The 20,409-nt window shown below is 37.8% G+C and overlaps 1 protein-coding gene across 1 annotated transcript in view; it reads left to right on the top strand.

Annotated features, from left to right (window-relative positions):
- The window catches only part of USH2A (usherin), a 729,748-nt gene that overhangs the window by 194,578 nt on the left and 514,761 nt on the right, over positions 1 to 20,409 (top strand). Inside the window, exon 20 of the mRNA XM_034667668.1 lies at positions 9,482 to 9,712. Within this exon, the coding sequence (XP_034523559.1) occupies positions 9,482 to 9,712 (231 nt within the window). The remainder of the gene's footprint in view (positions 1 to 9,481; positions 9,713 to 20,409) is intronic.

Here is a 20,409-nt window from a genome sequence, read left to right as displayed (position 1 = left end):
TTTTAAGATTAAACACCTGGCTATAACTCATAGATACTGAGTCAAAGAAATAAACAATGAGAAGGTCAATGCTTTTGAAGAGCCAACAGGTTTGCTGTAGGGAAGAAATAAAAGTTGACTTGCAGCTTTAGGATTCTTCCTGCCCTGTTTCTTCCAGCCATAAAATTGCAATTAGGAGGGAATGTATTACTGCAACGAATTCTAATGATGTGTGGGGAATTAACTCTTAAGTGTAAATGTCGTTGACATGAATTTGTTATGGGAGATGGAAAGGAGCCAGTGACCATTCAAAAACTTTGAAAAGGGGCACCAAAAGTGAGTAGGAGTGCTCAGCCTTTTCAAAGCCTTGATTCATGAAAGCATGTTTCCTCCTTCAATCTCAGTCACAGAAATCAAAAAGATACTTGTAAAGATTTATCTGACTTTCATTAGAAACCTTGCAAATGAGTTTGCTCTTGTTTTAAGTATTTTTTCAGGAGAGATATGGTTCGAACCGGTACATTTCATCCAGAACGTGGTGTTGCTGCTCTGTTAGGGCTGTGGCCATGACAAACCTGAGAACTGACCTGTTGGGAGGTGTATTCCCTGGGGCGGCTGTGTTTCTTTCCGCAGCAAAGTGTCCACGCGGGGTCTTTGGTGGCTCAGGAGCTGTTTCTAGGTGTCTGAGGGTAATGGACGGATGACTCCAGCCCTGTTAGAGTCCTTGTTGTGTTTTTCTCTAAGATGACCCTTCCAAAGTAGGAAATTTGTGTGCTTCCACACTTTGTGAATTCGGCACAGTTTAAACCTTTCTTAAGAAAAATTCCTTCTGGAGCTCCATTCCTGGGTGAACAATGTGATATTTCCTTTGCCTGACATAAGTTGACCTCTACGCTCCCAGCTTAGAAGTGCCCATCTCCCATTAAGCAAGTAATTAGTGGTGCATTAAGGTTTTTCTCTGAATCCAAAGCAAAATGTATAGGCTGTTTGCAGCTCAGTTGAAAACACACATTGTTTGCATGCAGGTACATGAGTCTTTTCATTGTGAATAGGACCCAGAGTGATTAAACAAGCACTCTTAATATGTTAATTTATAATTTTAATTACAACAATCTTGTATATATAGTCATTAGTGAATACTAATATAAATATTTTTCTATCTTTTTATTCATAATGCATAAACCAATCATCCAGTTACTTCTCTGAGGTTGCCTGTTTTTGTTTCATAATACAATCTTTGTTCTTAGTTATGAATGCATTTTGTTCGTTCCTGTCTTGAATAATCCCTCATTAAGCTAGTCACTTTCTGCTCCATGCTAAAAAGGAAAAATTATCATGCAAATGTGGCATGCCATATTAAAAAGCACATTACCAAACACTTTTGTTGCTGTCCTTCAATTAGTTTCCCTTCTTTGAATTTAATTCCATTTGTTGTTAAACTACTGACTTGATGTATGGACTCATGAATCTGAAGCTGCTGCCAAGAAAGTGGGGGAAAAAAATCAAAGCCTCTTCGAAGAGCTGCCGAGGCGAGCTGAAATGAATTTGCTTCACCTTTGACAAGAACACTTGAACGGCACTGGAATCCTCTGATGATTCAACTTGGCTAATTATACAATTATTTATTTCAAGAATAAAGGCACTGTTTTACAATTAGAGAAGTGTAAAGCAATCTGAGAAATTCGGTAATGACAGATGACTTAAGTAACTTCTAAGATAAACAGTATCTGTGCAAACTTGTCTCACGGAGGGTTTCCAGGCAACGGCTCTGTGTCTCCGCGTCCGCGAAGCCCTGAGTACACCGAGGGTTTTGTTTGTTTGTTTTGCTCTTTCGACAACCAAAATTATTTTACACTTTTAACCAACATGTCAAATTTCCGTGGCTCTTAAGCAATGTTTAAGTTGTATTTCTCTTGATTAAAAGCTTTTGGTTCAAAGCAATACTTTTTAATTGCCTAATGATATAAGTCAGTTCTTAGGAAAGAAGCGCACATTTAGGAGTTCATTTGCAATATAACTGAAAAATTCATTGCATGGCAGTAAAACAATTTACTGTTAATTACAAGGAGAAGAATTTGCTGTAGCATGCTCACAGATTGCCATGAATCATGCAGCACTCCTAGAGATTTATAACAGATGTGTAAGTGGGATGAATTAGCAGGGTTTAATAACAGAGACACAAATCATGCAGACTTCAAGGAGCTTTAATTGATATACTAGAATGTGACGGGCATGAATCACTCAGCCATTCAACAGCACTGTAACATATGGTCAGCTCAATATGCTGCATCTTAAATCGGTTGGTGAGTCGTTGGTTGTCCCATATGGTGGAAGCAATATATTTTTCATGATTAAAAAAAATACATCCATTTTTTAAAGAAATATGATTGCAAAGCATGTTTGTTATTGAACAGTCACCTGAATGCCAAACTGGGTTTTTTAATGATTTTTTTTTTTTAACATGACAGCTTCCCAAAATAAATAGCGGCTACTACTTGTAATACCAGATCGCTGGAGGCATTATCAGGACCAAATTGGTGCTTGTTGGCACACTGGATCCGCAGCAAAGCCTATGGAAGAGCTCACCTGATGGTAGCTTTGATTGTCAGGGAAATCCTTCAGACTCCGGCAAAGCAAACAAAATGAAAGGAATGATGTCACTTTCAGAGAAGTTCAGGAATGCCCAGATTTGCAAAGAGAATAAAATTAATTGAATGGGAGACTCTTGCGGAGCAGGGTAGGAAGGGGGGTTTGGTAATACTGTTAACGCATCGTGTAGCAATTTGGATGTAGCATTTTAAACTAACCTCTTAATGAAATGCTCCGTCCTTCAGGAACATTCTAAAAGGAATCCTGGCTGCCCCTCACATAGATGGTGGTACCACTTCCATGTTATTCTTGAACCATGGTTTCAGTGTATGGAAACAGTGATCCTGGTGCAGGGATCCGTTAACTGGTGGCAGGCAAAAACCTTTTTACTAAAACTGGGATCTGGCAGCTTTCGGCGAAGCTTTTGCGGCATTAGTAAATCTGACAGACTTGAAAAAGGAACATTGCAGCCTTAGAACGGTGGCTGCCAGAATTTAATGTCAACAATTAAAATTTATTTTGATCCTTACCTACTGTTTATTACTGTTTGTATACACAACAGACCTTACTAATACAGAGATGCACTATTAGATGGAATTACCATCTGTTCAGAGTGAAATGCTGGCATCTGTCTTAGATGCTAAAACTAAAATGATATTATTTCTAACAAAACAAAATTAACTGCTTTCTACTCACCAACTTTAATTGTGGATGTGTGGATGCACCCAAGGAAAAGGCTTGTTGTTGAAACACGTAATGACCTCTGTCTCCAGGTTTGCGTTCAGATATGTGACTTTACTCGGGGCTCTGCCGGCTTTTTTGGCAGGCAGAAATCATACTTTTTAAAACAGTCTTTGAGCTTTGTAATGTGTTATCGACAGAAAGGCGTTAAAATAACACAATTCGAATATGTAAAAATTGGCTGGATCAGAGAGACTGCAGTATGTAAAATATTTTGATAGATGTACCCTAAATAAGTACAAGGAAAGAAATTAAATAGACAAAAATTCATCCGAACCAAGTTGCCATTAGGTCCCACAGTGACACCTTTAGGGAAATAGAAACTGTATCTTCTCTGTTAGACTATTTTTAATTTTCTCTACACTGACATATATAAAAGATTTACATCCAGCACCCCCTCCTTTTCTTTTTTAAAGCCTAACTATCCTATTAACAAAGGTCTCTAGCTTTTTGAAGTTAGAGAATTTGGAGTATCAAGGACAATGATAGTTTCCATACTGATTTCGGATTGGTGATGCTAATTTCTGAGAAGCCAAACTTCAGTTCTATATATCACAAAATAATAAATTGTGTCACACCACCATTTAATGCATGTACACAGTGCATTAACTGTAACTGTAGTACATTTATTTGTGCTAGAAGAGACTTGAAAATGATTAAAAAATCAATACTTTGCTGTCAGAGAAGCAAGTGTTACGATGCATTTAAGTAGTTAATTGCATAAGCCCCATAAAAGCTTCAAGTTTGGGTAGCAAGGATACCATAATTACAGTCCAAGCAGCTACCTTTTATTAATGGTGGACTTTAGGGAACAGTGCTCCCTTGTCCTCACGGCTGCTGCGTGTGCGGTTCAGAGAGCATGGTCCCTCTCGGCCGCACATCTAGGATGCTAGTTACGTGCAAATTATTGATGATCACTGGAACAACAGCTGGGAAAGGTAGTGTTTATTCACCAGGGAGGCGATTTCCCTTAAATTCCCTAAAAGCAATGCTTTCTGGCCTTTCTTTCTGGCCTAGAACACATAGAGAAATCATAGTATTTGTATGCCATGCTGGGGTAAAGAAACAAGGTGGCTGGGAGCCGAAGGGACGAAGCTAGCCGGCTTCCCAGGGGGCCGAGATGATCCGTATGTCGTATGTCCAGCATCCATTCTGGTTTTCTTGAAAATGTTCAGGCATAGAATTTTGAAACCGGAAGACACAATCGGGTCTATCGTGCTCTCCAACAGATGAGGCACTGAGGACCAGACAGGCCAAATACCAGATTGCCCGTGCTCCATAACTAGGGACCTAAGGAGCCAGTCTAGAAGCTCAGCTTTCTCCTTTCCACATTAGTTCCACTGTACATCTTCTCTCTCCAAGGAGACTAGTAAACAAAGAAGGAGGAAATGGTAAAGTAGATTTTGTTCTTGTTTCTCCAGTCAGAGAATAGACAGTGAACAAGGCAAGGCTGTCTGAATTCTGAGATTCTGAGGGAGGAATCCTCTCTCCTCTTCTGTTCACTGGCTGGAGAGCAGCTGCAGAGGGTGGTCGGTCGCCAACTGAGAAATCCTGGCTTCCTGGCCTGGATGTCTTGTTGAAGTCCTGAGCCCAGTGCCCTTCCATGGGCGTTTGGCCTAGCCGTGTTTGGGCAAATTACATTCCTCGTGACAGTTTTGCCTTTCTGAGGAAAAGTCAAAATCATGTTCTATTGACAAAGTGCCTGAGGATGTCTTATGTTACTCTGCTCCCCACATAGGCCTGCTACGTAAAAACGCTGTTCGTTCCTAGATTCCTGTCTTTGTAATAGAAAGTTGACGGTATTTTAAGATGTTGACACTGCCGTGCAGTGTTCATAGGCCACCAACTCTTGCTTGAAAACAAATAAAGTGATTTGATTTTAAGGACCTGCCAAACAAGAGCTTCTGCTCATTTAGCCTTCTGTTCTTATCCAATGACACTCAAACTCCACACTACATAAATTTTGCACATGTAAATTTATGCATTATGATATGCTATTAATCAGATTATAAAGTAATAAATGCTGCATAAAGAAGAATGTCTATTATCAGAGCTTTTTATAAAAGAATATTTATAAATAGAGGAGCTAGGCTGGGAACAGGATACAAAGAAGTTGCAGAAAAATACAAAAGCATTGTAATTTTATTCTAAGTAGAAACAGACTGTATGTTGTTATTCTTTGAAATGATGGATATTGAAGGTCCGTTTTCCACTTTACAGCTATAAGAGGATTTTCTGAGTAAATACAGATTTTGAATGTGGATGAATTATATCCTTTTATAGTATGTAATATGAAAAGATGTGTTATTGGCTAATAATAATAGTGCCTTGTATTTGTATAGAAATTTGCTTGGTAAAACCTAACACAATTATATATATTGGTTCTTTCCTTCTTTCTTTCTTTTTCTTTCTTTCTTTCTTTCTTTCATTCATTCTTTCTTTTTAATTATAATGTTCAGTTAGCCAACATATATATTGTTTTTAAAAGCAGTTATTGTTAAGGTATTCCACTGAAAATTTATCCTCATGCTGTAGATGGGAAAACTGAGGCATATATAAATAAGCGTTAAGTGATTTTTCTAAGTCATGCAGAATTGGAAATTTAAAAGTAAAATATAATCTCTGAAAGCCTGCAGAGTCCTTTCAATTATTCTATGTTGTCTCCCAATTCTCTGTTTTGTGATTAACAAATTTATAGCTATAATCCCTTTACTATGATAGTCTGAGAAATAATCCTTTATTCCTCCTTTCTCTTAGTGAGTCTGTATTTGTGTGAGTGTGCTTAATAGTTCAGGAATATCTATTTTTCTTTTCATCATTCTATGTGTGTGTGTGTGTGTGTGTGTATGTGTGTGTGACCAGTCTAGTTAAATTGATTGAAAATTCCCCTCTGGTCTTAGGGGAACTCTGAAGATAATGACCCAGTAGGGTGCTCACCCTTTCAAACAGGCTGTGTTGACTCCTCCAAGTGAAACTACAACATACCAGCTGGAAGGTTGTTTGGGGTTTTTTTAAGCAAGAGAATAAAAAAATATACTCGAATTTGACTCATTCTCTGTAGTTGACTTCCTAAGAATAGTCTAATTGCTTGGCAGAATAATTCTCCTGTGAATTTAGAAGTGTTCCACTACTTGTTAGAATTTAGACAGTCAACATTAATTGTAGTGGATTCTCAGTGAAAGTGCCCTTATTGATTATAATCATTTTGCCAAATTAAAAAAAAAAGTGCACTCTCACTTTCAGGAGATATTTTTTTAAAAAAAACTATTGAGTTGCTGGAATTCCTTTTGTTTTGTTTGACTCTGAATTTACATTCCTGATTAAGAAGTGAATTTTGGATTATGCTATCAATGGGGTAAGGGATTCTGAATACTGTAGTTGTACAAAACCTCACCATTATCCCTAACTAGCTGGGTGGTTAGAGTAAAGGAATACCAAATGTCAAGAAATGGGACTTTGAACAAGAGGCTACTTTTCAACAAGGATAAGACTCTTTAGTTCTTTAGAAGCACAGGAGGTATATTCCTAATTTCTCTAAATATTTAGTTAAAATGGAAATCCTATTCTCAACGCACCAAATATGTATAATTTGTGATTCTCTAAATCCTTGCTATCCAGTATGGTAGCCATAATAGCCATTTATGGCTATTTACACTTAAAATAAAATTAATTTTAATTAAGTAAAATTTAAACTTCCATTCCTCAGTCTCATTAACCACATATCAAGTGCTAACTATCCATATGTGGGTAATGCCTACCATATTAGACAACATAGATCTAGAACATTTCCATCATTAGAGAAAGTTCCATTGGATATCATTGGGATAGATGGTATTTTTCAAATTAAAATGTCAAATCCTTTTGTCCTAGAACCCTAGGGAATCATATGTGGAATATAGAAAATAGAAGAGTTCAGAATTCCTCTTTTGTGCTTTTTAAAATTTATTTTAAAGATTTATTTATTTACTTGAGAGAGAGAGATGGGGAGGGGGAGAAGGAGAGGGAGAGAGAGCATCTCAAGAAGACTCCCCACTGAGTGCAGAGCCCAATGTGGGGCTCAGTCTCACAACCCTGAGATCATGACCTGAGCTGAAATCAAGTGTTGGATACTCAACTGACTGAGCCACCCACGTACCCCTCTTCTGTGCTTTTAAATAACAAATTTTAGATTAGATCATTAAAAATTATGTAATTGATCCTCCATTGCTTCCCTGAACCCAGGACTCAAAAATTTTTGACAGTCCTTCTTCTCCTGTTAAGTTCATAGCCAATGCTGAAATTTTAATGCAAGAATGGAATTCCAAACCCTGAAGAGAAACTTGAGGGGAGAAGAAATTTCTAGGTGGTCAGCTTTTTATTTTGTTCTGGGTTATTCTGAGATGGGGCATAGCTTGAAGAGTGAAGTATTTGAGAACCCACCATTTACTAATTTTTGGCAAGGAATCCTAAAGGAAATCATGCATAAAATTTACAGATTCATACCTATATAAAAATAAAAACAGCACATGATTTGGAGTATCAGAAGATGAACAGAATTGTTATCTTTCTAAGTTGATGAACATTTTGCTCAGTGCCTTCTTCTTTATGAAAAGTTAAAACAGAATCATAATTAATTGTTTCTCTTTGGAAAGCTGGTTCAAGCTCTCTAGAAAGTAACAGGTAGTGCTTGTTCTAAGCTGTTTTAAGGTGAATTGTCTTTTCATGGTTTAAGGATATCAATTCTTATATTCATATCATTTTAATTTATGTTTATTAAAACAGGGAAAGACTTTGTGCATGCAAAAGGCTATGTTAGCACAGGTGTAAATTAAGAGCCCACAGCTTTGATTCAGAAAATTAAAAAGTAGGCTTGGCGATAACAACATCTATTCCTTTCTTTGCTTTTACCTCTGAAATCCAGTCAGCCCACTTAGAGTGGGAACGAATTGCAACCTGCACACTCAACTGTTTAAGAAGAAAAATCAGGAAAGCACTTGATTGGGTGTTCTATGCAACTGATAAATTACCAAATTCTACCCCTGAATCTAATAATATACTATATGTTAACTAACTTGAGTTTACATAAAAATAAAAGAAGAAAAATCAAAACAAAACTTTATTTTTATTAACTCAGTTGTTACCCTGACCTCCTTTCCAGAAGGTTGTAGGGAAAATCTCTATCTCCATCTCCTGGAGTTTCCCAAGAGCCTCCAGAGAATTGCCAGCATCCCAGGACTTCTAAGTGTGTGCTTGGGCACTGGACATTCACTGCTGCTAGGCATAGGTCCTGGAGATATTGTGGTCACTTCAGGGCCCAGGGGGCTGCCCTGAGTCTGTTGTACCTGGACCAGAGTTCATAAACCCCTGAGCTCACAGGCTCCTTTTCTTCGCATGGATGCTCTGTTTGTCTTTCAGAGTAGTTTTGCTTATTTGTTTGTTTTCATCAGAAAAATTACATATAAAATGACCATTTTTAATGAAGTAAAAGATTTCGCAACTTTGGATTATCATTCCTGCATTATCCATTGGCTGGCAAGAATTAATGACTATTCACCCTGGCCAGGTTCTTCTCAGACCTCACACTCCCTCTTGACTCACAAATCAGCCCATTTCAATCATTTCCTTTACTTTGTTGGCCTCTGTGAATTGTAGACATAAGTTGAAGCCATGTGAAGATGAGAGGCTATGCCCTTCGTGATCAGTAATCATTGGCGGTAGTCATGGCTAGTCACAGGCTGCAGGTTTCATGAGGAATCCTGTAGCTTCTGGGCGAGGTAGTGTCCACTCAGGCAAGGGAATTTCTCCAGCAAAGGGGGCAACCACAAGCTATTAGAGACAAATAGACACATTGCACCATTGTGGTACCAGCTTGGTAAAGGGAATCCAGGTGGGGCACCCACAGACTATAATAGGAAATGTCTTTTCCTGAGTGAGAAAGAATAGAGAAATTACCTGCAAGAAGAAATTTTGTTTAATCCTCAGTCTTATGGTAACGATTTGTTCATGGTGTTTAGTCACATTTAAGATAAACTCCGTTGTGTCTTCAGTTCCTAGAGCCATGTAAAGACTTGAGGCCACAACTGATTTGATCTCAAGAGTGATGCACACAGGTGCATGGGTACCTGTGTGTGAGTAACCGTGTCTAGAGGTAGAATCTAAGTTCTTGAATGTAACAAGTGTTTTTAACATTTAGCGCCAACCCAGCTGAGGCCTCCTGTGGTGGAAGGAATCAACAGCACAACCATCCACGTTAGATGGCTCCCGCCTGAAGAACTCAATGGCCCCTCTCCCGTGTATCAGCTGGAAAGGAGAGAGTCATCTCTCCCAGCTCCCATGGCCATGATGATGAAAGGAATTCGTTTCACAGGGAATGGATATTATAAATTTCCCAGTTCCACACACCCAGTCAATACGGACTTTACTGGTAAGTGTTTCAATTGTCTATTGAAGAGGCACTAAGCTTCAAGGTGTTTCTTATTATTTTGGTATCCCTTCAGAGTGAATTTTTACTATGCCTGTCCACAGAAATACTAATTCAGACCCTTTACAGCCTCACCTTGATTGTGTCAACTTGTCCATCTTTTTAGTATTCTGTGTGGGGAGACGTGGGTACGTAGAGGAAAGAAAAGAAAAATAAAAGAGAGATGTGGGAAGGTAGCCTTATTTGATCAAAGTATGTGCTGGAAATGACTCGGACACCATTTACCAGAATGTGTTCCTCAGACTACTTGACCTGCTCTACAGAAAAAGAAGAGTTCTGTAGGCAGATGAGTTTGAGAAATGTCCCGTTCTGTGGAGATTCTCAGTACACATCAGGTTATCAAAACCTCTAAAAACAATTACAAGAAAGCTAACTTTGCTTAGCTTAGTATGCCTAATCCTTATTTGTCACTTTTTTAAGCATTAAACTATCAGTAGGATTTTTTGGAAAGCGTTATGGGAAAAACTAATTTTGGGGAAACATACCTTCTATGGGTATATTGGCAGTATGGGTAAGTGAGGCGCTTGCTTCAGGCGCGCGCGCACACACACACACACGAACACCTCAGGAATCAACAAAAATAACATTTTCATATGATGTATTTTTAAAAATGAAAATCAATGCCAAAAAATTCCCCAATAAAATGCCAAAACTTTAAATGAAGACAGGCTCTATCCCTCACTGGCAGGGCCCTATAATCCTGCCTCATCTGACTCACCCAACTCCTGGTCTTGCTGGTCCTACAATACTCCGGAAGTCCTGTTACCTTTCCGAATTAGAGTTTCTGAAAGCACTATTTCACTATAATTACAGAAAACTGTAACTATTTATGTTACAAACCTCCCTTTACTAATTTTTTGAAAATGTACAAAGTATAAGATACATATGATTCTGTAAACTCATGGTATCACTTGATCCCGGGGAAAATCATTTTGGAGCCATTGGTCTTGAAAATATTGCATGTGTCAAGGACAATGAAGTGGATTTGGGTTCTAAAATGTGGCTTAAATATTATTGCTTCATTTTTATTTAAAATAGTAAACAGTTTGCTCTGAGGTGAGGCTGACGTACATTTGTAATGAATGATGTCCTAGCAGAGATATACTGAGGTGAGTGCCTGCTTACCTAGTGGCCTGGTAGCTCAAAATCCTCATTGAGAATTAGGTAGTCAACCCCTGAGCAACCATAACATGTCCAACTTATGCTTCATATTCGTCAATGTCAAAGAGAGGACAGAAAAGAAAAAATAGGTATGTGGAAAAAAAAGTTAAAAAGCCCACGGATACAAAGTTAAAAGGTTTTTTCTCAAATGGAAATAGAAATTCCCTTCCTGGTCCAACATTTGGCTTACGATGTGTTTCTTCGAGGAAACAGCGTTCGTTTCCACTCAGTGGAGTATAGCTGCTGCAAGCATGTCAGCTCGCATTTGCTTGGCTAGCCAGCAGACAGATTTTTGATGGGATCACCTACTGTTGTTGCAGTGAAAGATAGAGTGGCCCGTCCACCGTTAATAAATTTAGTCGTCTGCACACTCTCCCTAGCCGGCCTTATCCTCTGAGGTGCAAGGGCTAGGGGCAGATGTAGCATCTGGGAAGTTTTCCAAATTCCTCTTTACAAAAGTTAGGCCATAAACACCGGCCTCGCTAAGCAGGATCCTTCTGTCTGTAACAAAGCCTCCAGCTGCACAGAAAATGTGTTTGGAGTACACATCATTTGAAGGACAAGGTGGGGAGATCACAATTTTGGCTTGAACTGCTCCCTGGAGGTTTGGTGATTCCCAGAGAATAAGAAGTCTTCTGCACTCAGGCACGTTCGGGGGCATTACTAGCTCCTTTTTATTAGCAGCTTTGTCTTACTTTCAAGGTTCTCTTTAACTTTTAAACCAGGTCTGCATCAAATCATGGGTTTGACCCTTTGGTGCAGTTGGTGGCGTTGGTTGAATAATTGTATTGAGCTGAGCCATGGTTAAATGAAGTTTACCCAATCAATAAGCTAGGACAAGTTTGCAAAACCAGTGCAATAGCTTTCTCGAAACTTGCATCTTTCCTAAGCAGAGAGGTACGTGTATAATTAGCATCTTCCATTTGTTTTACTTAAATATTCTCTCATTCAATCCCTCTACAAGCTTGTAGGTAGGAATCTTTCCCCTCTGAGTACAGAGGAAGTGAGATTCAAGTACCATAGCTACTGAAGTTCAGGGTTGAAATGTGAATTGGAAGCTTCTGATTCACATGCTGGTGCTTTGCCATGGAGGGGGAAGGCGCATACGTGGGCAGTTCTTTGGAAGTTGTAGAATTAGACGTATCTAAGAGTAATCAATGAGGATGGGAGGTGAAATAATTATCACTCAACTCTTCCATACCCAACACCGTGAAACTTTTTTGGATTTGTCTTTCTGTTGTTGGCTTTTCAGGTATGAATAGTAAATAGGATTGGCCTTATTTATTTGCTTGCATCCCCAAAGCCATCTAGGGATCACTTTTCTTTCCATAGCCTTTGATTCCAGAATGTTCCTAGAAGCTTGATGTTCAATGTCCAAATGAAATTATTTTAAATGGGCTGAAGTGCTATATGACAAATGGTGCTATCATCTCACATTTCTGTGTATTTCATGCAGCTTTTTATATTCTGAGGCAAATTTGAAGAGCAAATTTTAGAAATCTTTAAAATGATTAATTATATTTAATAAGCGAATAATTGTAAGGGCTAAGAACTGCTTTTATTTTGAATTATTCATTTTAAATTATCAAACTCTAACTAAAGGGACTCCTGAAATATGAATGGAGGCATCAAATAATATTCAAAGACAAAATATATAGTAATGTATATTAATGTACATATATTACATGTATAAAAAATTAGATTTCACCCATTGATGAAAAGACTTATAAATGCATTCATAGTGTGTTCAAAGTCATGAACAATGTATTGAAGGTCTCAATATAATTGATCTCAGTATTACAGTTCAAGAAGGGAGTCTCCTATATAACTCACCCCTCTTTCATATTTGCTTTAAATGTTTTTATCTCATATGATATAATGAAAACAATTCAAAAATATGAGTATATGGGTGTGCCTGGGTGGCTCAGTCGTTAAGTATCTGCCTTCGGCTCAGGTCATGATCCCAGGGTCCTGATATCGAGCCCCGTGTCAGGCTCCCTGCTCAGTGGGAAGCCTGCTTCTCCCTCTCCCACTCCCCCTGCTGGTGTTCCCTCTCTCACTGTGTCTCTCTCTGTCCAATAAATAAATAAAATCTTCTAAAAAAAATATAAGTATATATGTTCTAACATGTTGCTTAATATCATAAATTACTTAGCTTTATATTGTAAATGAACATTATCAAAATTTANATTGGCAGTATGGGTAAGTGAGGCGCTTGCTTCAGGCGCGCGCGCACACACACACACACGAACACCTCAGGAATCAACAAAAATAACATTTTCATATGATGTATTTTTAAAAATGAAAATCAATGCCAAAAAATTCCCCAATAAAATGCCAAAACTTTAAATGAAGACAGGCTCTATCCCTCACTGGCAGGGCCCTATAATCCTGCCTCATCTGACTCACCCAACTCCTGGTCTTGCTGGTCCTACAATACTCCGGAAGTCCTGTTACCTTTCCGAATTAGAGTTTCTGAAAGCACTATTTCACTATAATTACAGAAAACTGTAACTATTTATGTTACAAACCTCACTTTACTAATTTTTTTAAAAATGTACAAAGTATAAGATACATGTGATTCTGTAAACTCATGGTATCACTTGATCCCGGGGAAAATCATTTTGGAGCCATTGGTCTTGAAAATATTGCATGTGTCAAGGACAATGAAGTGGATTTGGGTTCTAAAATGTGGCTTAAATATTATTGCTTCATTTTTATTTAAAATAGTAAACAGTTTGCTCTGAGGTGAGGCTGACGTACATTTGTAATGAATGATGTCCTAGCAGAGATATACTGAGGTGAGTGCCTGCTTACCTAGTGGCCTGGTAGCTCAAAATCCTCATTGAGAATTAGGTAGTCAACCCCTGAGCAACCATAACATGTCCAACTTATGCTTCATATTCGTCAATGTCAAAGAGAGGACAGAAAAGAAAAGAAAAAATAGGTATGTGGAAAAAAAAGTTAAAAAGCCCACGGATACAAAGTTAAAAGGCCTTTTCTCAAATGGAAATAGAAATTCCCTTCCTGGTCCAACATTTGGCTTACGATGTGTTTCTTCGAGGAAACAGCGTTCGTTTCCACTCAGTGGAGTATAGCTGCTGCAAGCATGTCAGCTCGCATTTGCTGGCTAGCCAGCAGACAGATTTTTGATGGGATCACCTACTGTTGTTGCAGTGAAAGATAGAGTGGCCCGTCCACCGTTAATAAATTTAGTCGTCTGCACACTCTCCCTAGCCGGCCTTATCCTCTGAGGTGCAAGGGCTAGGGGCAGATGTAGCATCTGGGAAGTTTTCCAAATTCCTCTTTACAAAAGTTAGGCCATAAACACCGGCCTCGCTAAGCAGGATCCTTCTGTCTGTAACAAAGCCTCCAGCTGCACAGAAAATGTGTTTGGAGTACACATCATTTGAAGGACAAGGTGGGGAGATCACAATTTTGGCTTGAACTGCTCCCTGGAGGTTTGGTGATTCCCAGAGAATAAGAAGTCTTCTGCACTCAGGCACGTTCGGGGGCATTACTAGCTCCTTTTTATTAGCAGCTTTGTCTTACTTTCAAGGTTCTCTTTAACTTTTAAACCAGGTCTGCATCAAATCATGGGTTTGACCCTTTGGTGCAGTTGGTGGCGTTGGTTGAATAATTGTATTGAGCTGAGCCATGGTTAAATGAAGTTTACCCAATCAATAAGCTAGGACAAGTTTGCAAAACCAGTGCAATAGCTTTCTCGAAACTTGCATCTTTCCTAAGCAGAGAGGTACGTGTATAATTAGCATCTTCCATTTGTTTTACTTAAATATTCTCTCATTCAATCCCTCTACAAGCTTGTAGGTAGGAATCTTTCCCCTCTGAGTACAGAGGAAGTGAGATTCAAGTACCATAGCTACTGAAGTTCAGGGTTGAAATGTGAATTGGAAGCTTCTTATTCACATGCTGGTGCTTTGCCATGGAGGGGGAAGGCGCATACGTGGGCAGTTCTTTGGAAGTTGTAGAATTAGAAGTATCTAAGAGTAATCAATGAGGATGGGAGGTGAAATAATTATCACTCAACTCTTCCATACCCAACACCGTGAAACTTTTTTGGATTTGTCTTTCTGTTGTTGGCTTTTCAGGTATGAATAGTAAATAGGATTGGCCTTATTTATTTGCTTGCATCCCCAAAGCCATCTAGGGATCACTTTTCTTTCCATAGCCTTTGATTCCAGAATGTTCCTAGAAGCTTGATGTTCAATGTCCAAATGAAATTATTTTAAATGGGCTGAAGTGCTATATGACAAATGGTGCTATCATCTCACATTTCTGTGTATTTCATGCAGCTTTTTATATTCTGAGGCAAATTTGAAGAGCAAATTTTAGAAATCTTTAAAATGATTAATTATATTTAATAAGCGAATAATTGTAAGGGCTAAGAACTGCTTTTATTTTGAATTATTCATTTTAAATTATCAAACTCTAACTAAAGGGACTCCTGAAATATGAATGGAGGCATCAAATAATATTCAAAGACAAAATATATAGTAATGTATATTAATGTACATATATTACATGTATAAAAATTAGATTTCACCCATTGATGAAAAGACTTATAAATGCATTCATAGTGTGTTCAAAGTCATGAACAATGTATTGAAGGTCTCAATATAATTGATCTCAGTATTACAGTTCAAGAAGGGAGTCTCCTATATAACTCACCCCTCTTTCATATTTGCTTTAAATGTTTTTATCTCATATGATATAATGAAAACAATTCAAAAATATGAGTATATGGGTGTGCCTGGGTGGCTCAGTCGTTAAGTATCTGCCTTCGGCTCAGGTCATGATCCCAGGGTCCTGATATCGAGCCCCGTGTCAGGCTCCCTGCTCAGTGGGAAGCCTGCTTCTCCCTCTCCCACTCCCCCTGCTGGTGTTCCCTCTCTCACTGTGTCTCTCTCTGTCCAATAAATAAATAAAATCTTCTAAAAAAAATATAAGTATATATGTTCTAACATGTTGCTTAATATCATAAATTACTTAGCTTTATATTGTAAATGAACATTATCAAAATTTACCTCTGGGTAGAAAAATTAACCAGATACAGCTTTCTTAGGATCTGTTTTTGGTCCCTTGTTCTTTTGGATACAAGTGTTCTCTCAAAAATCTAATCTTCAGGGAGGGTATATTATCAGTCATTTACATCATAGTATAAATTTAAGGTGAGGTACTCAGTTCCCCACTTCTCTATGATTAAGAGTGAGTGCTTTGGGTGCAGACTAATAAGTTTCAGATCTGGACCCCATTGTTTATTAGCTAAATGTAATTAGACAAACCACTTAATCATTTTTGTGCCTTTGTTTCCTTTTCTTTAAAATTGGCATAATTATACTGCTTACAATACTCATGTCTAGAAGTAGGTGAGGATGAAAGGCAATAGACCACCTAGTGAACTCTAAGTCATGACAGATTACTTAGAAGTCATTAAACTTCAGCTATTAACTGTTAGTCATTTAACAAATGTTTGTTAAGTGTTTACTATGAGGCAGGAGCTTTTCTAAGAGTCTTCTGAAATTTGTAAAATCAATATTCTCTTAATTCATCTGCTGTTACACATAAGGTAAGATGTGTGTACCTAAATGTTCTATTTAGGGTATGAGTAACATGCAGCTTCTGTATTAAAATGCGTTATTTAATTTTGTTATTAAAAATAGTTAAATTAATTTACCTAGTATTGAAACATTGGATAAATGATTTTTACGTGGGTCTAATCACGCTCATCTATTAAATTGAGGATTGTGCTAGATGACCGATGCCTCCAGCTTCTGAAATTCCAAATCAGTGAATTCAGCATATTTACATAGCTTCAAAAATTCAAAATAGAGGCTATTGCTGTGAGTTTAAAAACAACTATATTTTCAAGTAAATTGTTCAGTTATGATTTTTTTCATATACTATGTTTACAATTTAAGATGAACACAAATGTATTTTTCTGTTAGTCTGAGGAGATACATTAATATATAGGGATAATTTGAATGATATGGAAAGAAGTACTCAATATAGAAATGGATATGCAATTCTTGGGTTATGTCAGAGCATACAAAGAAGGAGCAAATTCAATAGAAGTTCATAATATTGTACCTAGGAAATCATGTAAACACTCAGTAAAATATTCTTCTGGTCACATGGGGTTAACAGTACTTTCTCCTTCCAGACCAGGAGTAGTAAATAGAACATTCCCTACTGCAGTTAGACGGGGTGATCATTGTGTCTTCAGAGGGAAAAAAAAGCTCATATTTTTCAGGAATGCAGAGTAAATCCACTTGATTTACACAAAGAATTTAGTCCTTTCCATGTAATGCTAGTAATCCAAAAGGAACCTGGTAAAAGCAGCAAACGAAGCTACTGCTCAGATTGGCATTCCAAAGGTGACCCTCTCTCTCCTTGTCACTTTTTCTTCCTATTAGCGAAAACAGGTCCATGATCATTTGGGGGAAGATTTGACTATTGTAGTATCCAGATGCCAATCACACCAGCCTTTTAAACTGCCTTTACTGGTGACCCTGCCCAGAAATCAGGAACTGCCTTTGGGGAGATCTTTGTAGCAAACCACTGGGGAGATGAGCATACATGTGCACCTGGATGTAATTCCCTTTTATTTGTCTTCACGAGAAATGTGATTACTGATGTTGAATATCTTGCAGATGAGAACTCTGTACACTTTCTTCATAATAATGCTGTTCAAGGACACTAAATGATTGTCATACATTTTTGTCTCCTAGTATTTGCCTTCCCCAAAATGACTGAACTCAAATGCTTTAGGAAACAGAAATGCAATTAATTACCGACCTGTGAAAGAGAAATGCAACTCCCTGAATCAATATTCCTTAAAAGCTTATATTTTATATTTTTTACTCTATGATATATATGCTTTATTATTATTTATTCTTTCTAGTGATCTGGGACATTTAAACACTTCATTAAAGGAAAGCTGATTATAAGCAGTTATAGGGAAGGTGCAAGCAGGGAAAACTTCAGATAGACTAATTAGTAAAAGCATATTAATTCTGACCTTCAACACCCTTGGTACCCAGTATTTGTTGTCCTCTGCCTGAGAGCAAGTCGTTTCTCCAGAAAGTGCTTAAAAACCAAACCAAACAACGACAACAAAAACAACAAACTAAATAAAATGCCACGTCCTTACAAGGCAGATTTAAACCACAAGTTTTATTTTACCTTTGATGTTAGATCTTAGTCGTAGTTATTGAAGAAGAAATACATGAATTGATTATGTAGCCCAAGAGTTTGATGAACAGGCAGTAATGATACGGAAAAATAAAGGCAAGAGTAAGAATGTGGAACTTGGGAACAAAGTAGAGAAGTGGCTCTTGGGGAAGAAAGAGGCTCCTGGTGTGTTTCTGGTGGTGACAGAATCAGGAGTGTGAATATCTGGTTGAATGTATCTGTGTGGACTGGTAGGGTTGAGGATCCAAATGCCTATCTTCTGAGAATCACAAAAGTCACACTAACCCATGGTGACGAGGAATATTAAGAAGGAAGGGATAAAATTGTTTTGTTTTTGTGAGCTTTTGTGGACATGTGTAAAGATGGCATCGTTGGAGGGAAAGGACCATGTTTCTCCCCATTCACCAAATTCATCATCAAGGCCAATTTCTGATGACTGTGTGTGTCTTAACCCTTGTATTTTTTAAAATGACACATTTTGAAGCCCATTTCCATCATGTCACTTTGTGTTTGAAATGTTAATGGTGGGGTTGGTGTGGGAAGCAGTTCAGTTTTACTTTTGAATTTTAGCTGTGATTTCACAAGAGAATCATCTTAGCACATGACTTTTTCTTTCACCAGTTTGCTCTTGCTCAGGTGGTCAAATTGAATGAAATTGTAAGTTTCTCTTTGCATGAAGAAACTTTTCTGCTGCCGTCTTTTAACTTGTACAGTGTCAGTCTGGAGCAGGAGGTTATAAAGTTCTCCTGTAAATGGCCAGACACTAAATATTGTCTGCTTTGCAAGCCATGAGGTCTCTGTCTCAATGCCTCAGCTCACCATAGTGGTGTGAAAATAGCCAGAGGTGATATAGAAATAATTAAGGATAGCCTAGTTTTTTGGGTAAAAACACTTTGCTTACAAAAACAGACATCATGCTGGTAGTTTGCCTATTTTTGGTTTAAGAGTCTGGTCTTAATTCCTTAAATTAATATATAATTTCTNGTGGTGTGAAAATAGCCAGAGGTGATATAGAAATAATTAAGGATAGCCTAGTTTTTTGGGTAAAAACACTTTACTTACAAAAACAGACATCATGCTGGTAGTTTGTCTATTTTTGGTTAAGAGTCTGGTCTTAATTCCTTAAATTAATATATAATTTCTTCATTAACAATACATTTTTCTTTCTTCTGCCCTCATACCAAGAACCCTAAAGATTGGGGCACCTGGGTGGCTCAGTCGGCTAAGTGTCTGCCTTCAGCTCAGGTCATGATCCAGGAGTCCTGTGATCAAGCCCCGCATCAGGCTCCCTGCTCAGTGGGGAGTCTGCTTCCCTCTTCTGCCCCTCCCCCTGCTCATGTTCTCTCTCTCTCACTCCCTCTCTCTCAAATAAATAAGTTAAATCTTAAAAAAAAAAAAAAGAACCCTAAAGATGAGTACAGGGCGGCTCAGATAAAAGAAACAGGAGAGAACTAACACAACAAAATAGACAGTAATGCTTGATAACTGAAAATGTCTTGAAACAGCCTCTACTTTTTCCCAACAGGGACGTATGTGGTCAGTAAGCCAAGCCAGCATTGGCCTTGCCAACAGGACAAAATAATACTTACATTTGGGGCAAACTGTTTCTGTTAGTTGATAACTCTTTTAATCAGCTGTGAGATGTCTGTTTTTCCTTGTCTGTTACAATCACACCAAAATGTATGGTCACCTGCTATTCACAGTGTGCATTTGTTCTCACAATCTCATGCCACATTCTCAAATACCCCGTGTCTACTGTGTCCCAGGTTTCCTAGGTTGTCTCACATTTACCTAATTAAATTGTCCAATGTCTTTTTCTTATGATATGTTAGCCATTTAAAAATCTTCCCTAAGCTTCTTTGCTAAAGAAAAAAATAAATTCTCCATCTCTTAATGACATTCAGCATCAATATAATAGAGATTAATTTTAGTTTCCTTTGCATCCTTAAATGTGTAAAAAGAGGAACTTTGAGCAGAAAAAAGAATCATAATGGTCAGTAATGATAGAGAAACTAGCCCTTATGAAACAATTGAATAAAATGAATTATTTTGCATATATTTTTTGGAAAAAAAATTAAAGATATTTAGAGATCTATACTTACGTTACATCTGTTGGAATAAATATAACACCTACAGAAGAGTATAGATTAATTTCCTTTCTACTCAGATTAGATTTCAAATAATAGCAAAGCCAAAATCCATATCTTTCAAAATTATGTTCTAATATTCTGAAGAAATGTCTTATGAAATCATGCACCAGGAGTTCC

The sequence above is a fragment of the Ailuropoda melanoleuca genome, chromosome 8 (genome assembly GCF_002007445.2).
Source record: "Ailuropoda melanoleuca isolate Jingjing chromosome 8, ASM200744v2, whole genome shotgun sequence".
In the NCBI taxonomy this organism is placed as follows: domain Eukaryota; kingdom Metazoa; phylum Chordata; class Mammalia; order Carnivora; family Ursidae; genus Ailuropoda; species Ailuropoda melanoleuca.
This window is presented reverse-complemented; position numbering and strand designations above follow the sequence as displayed.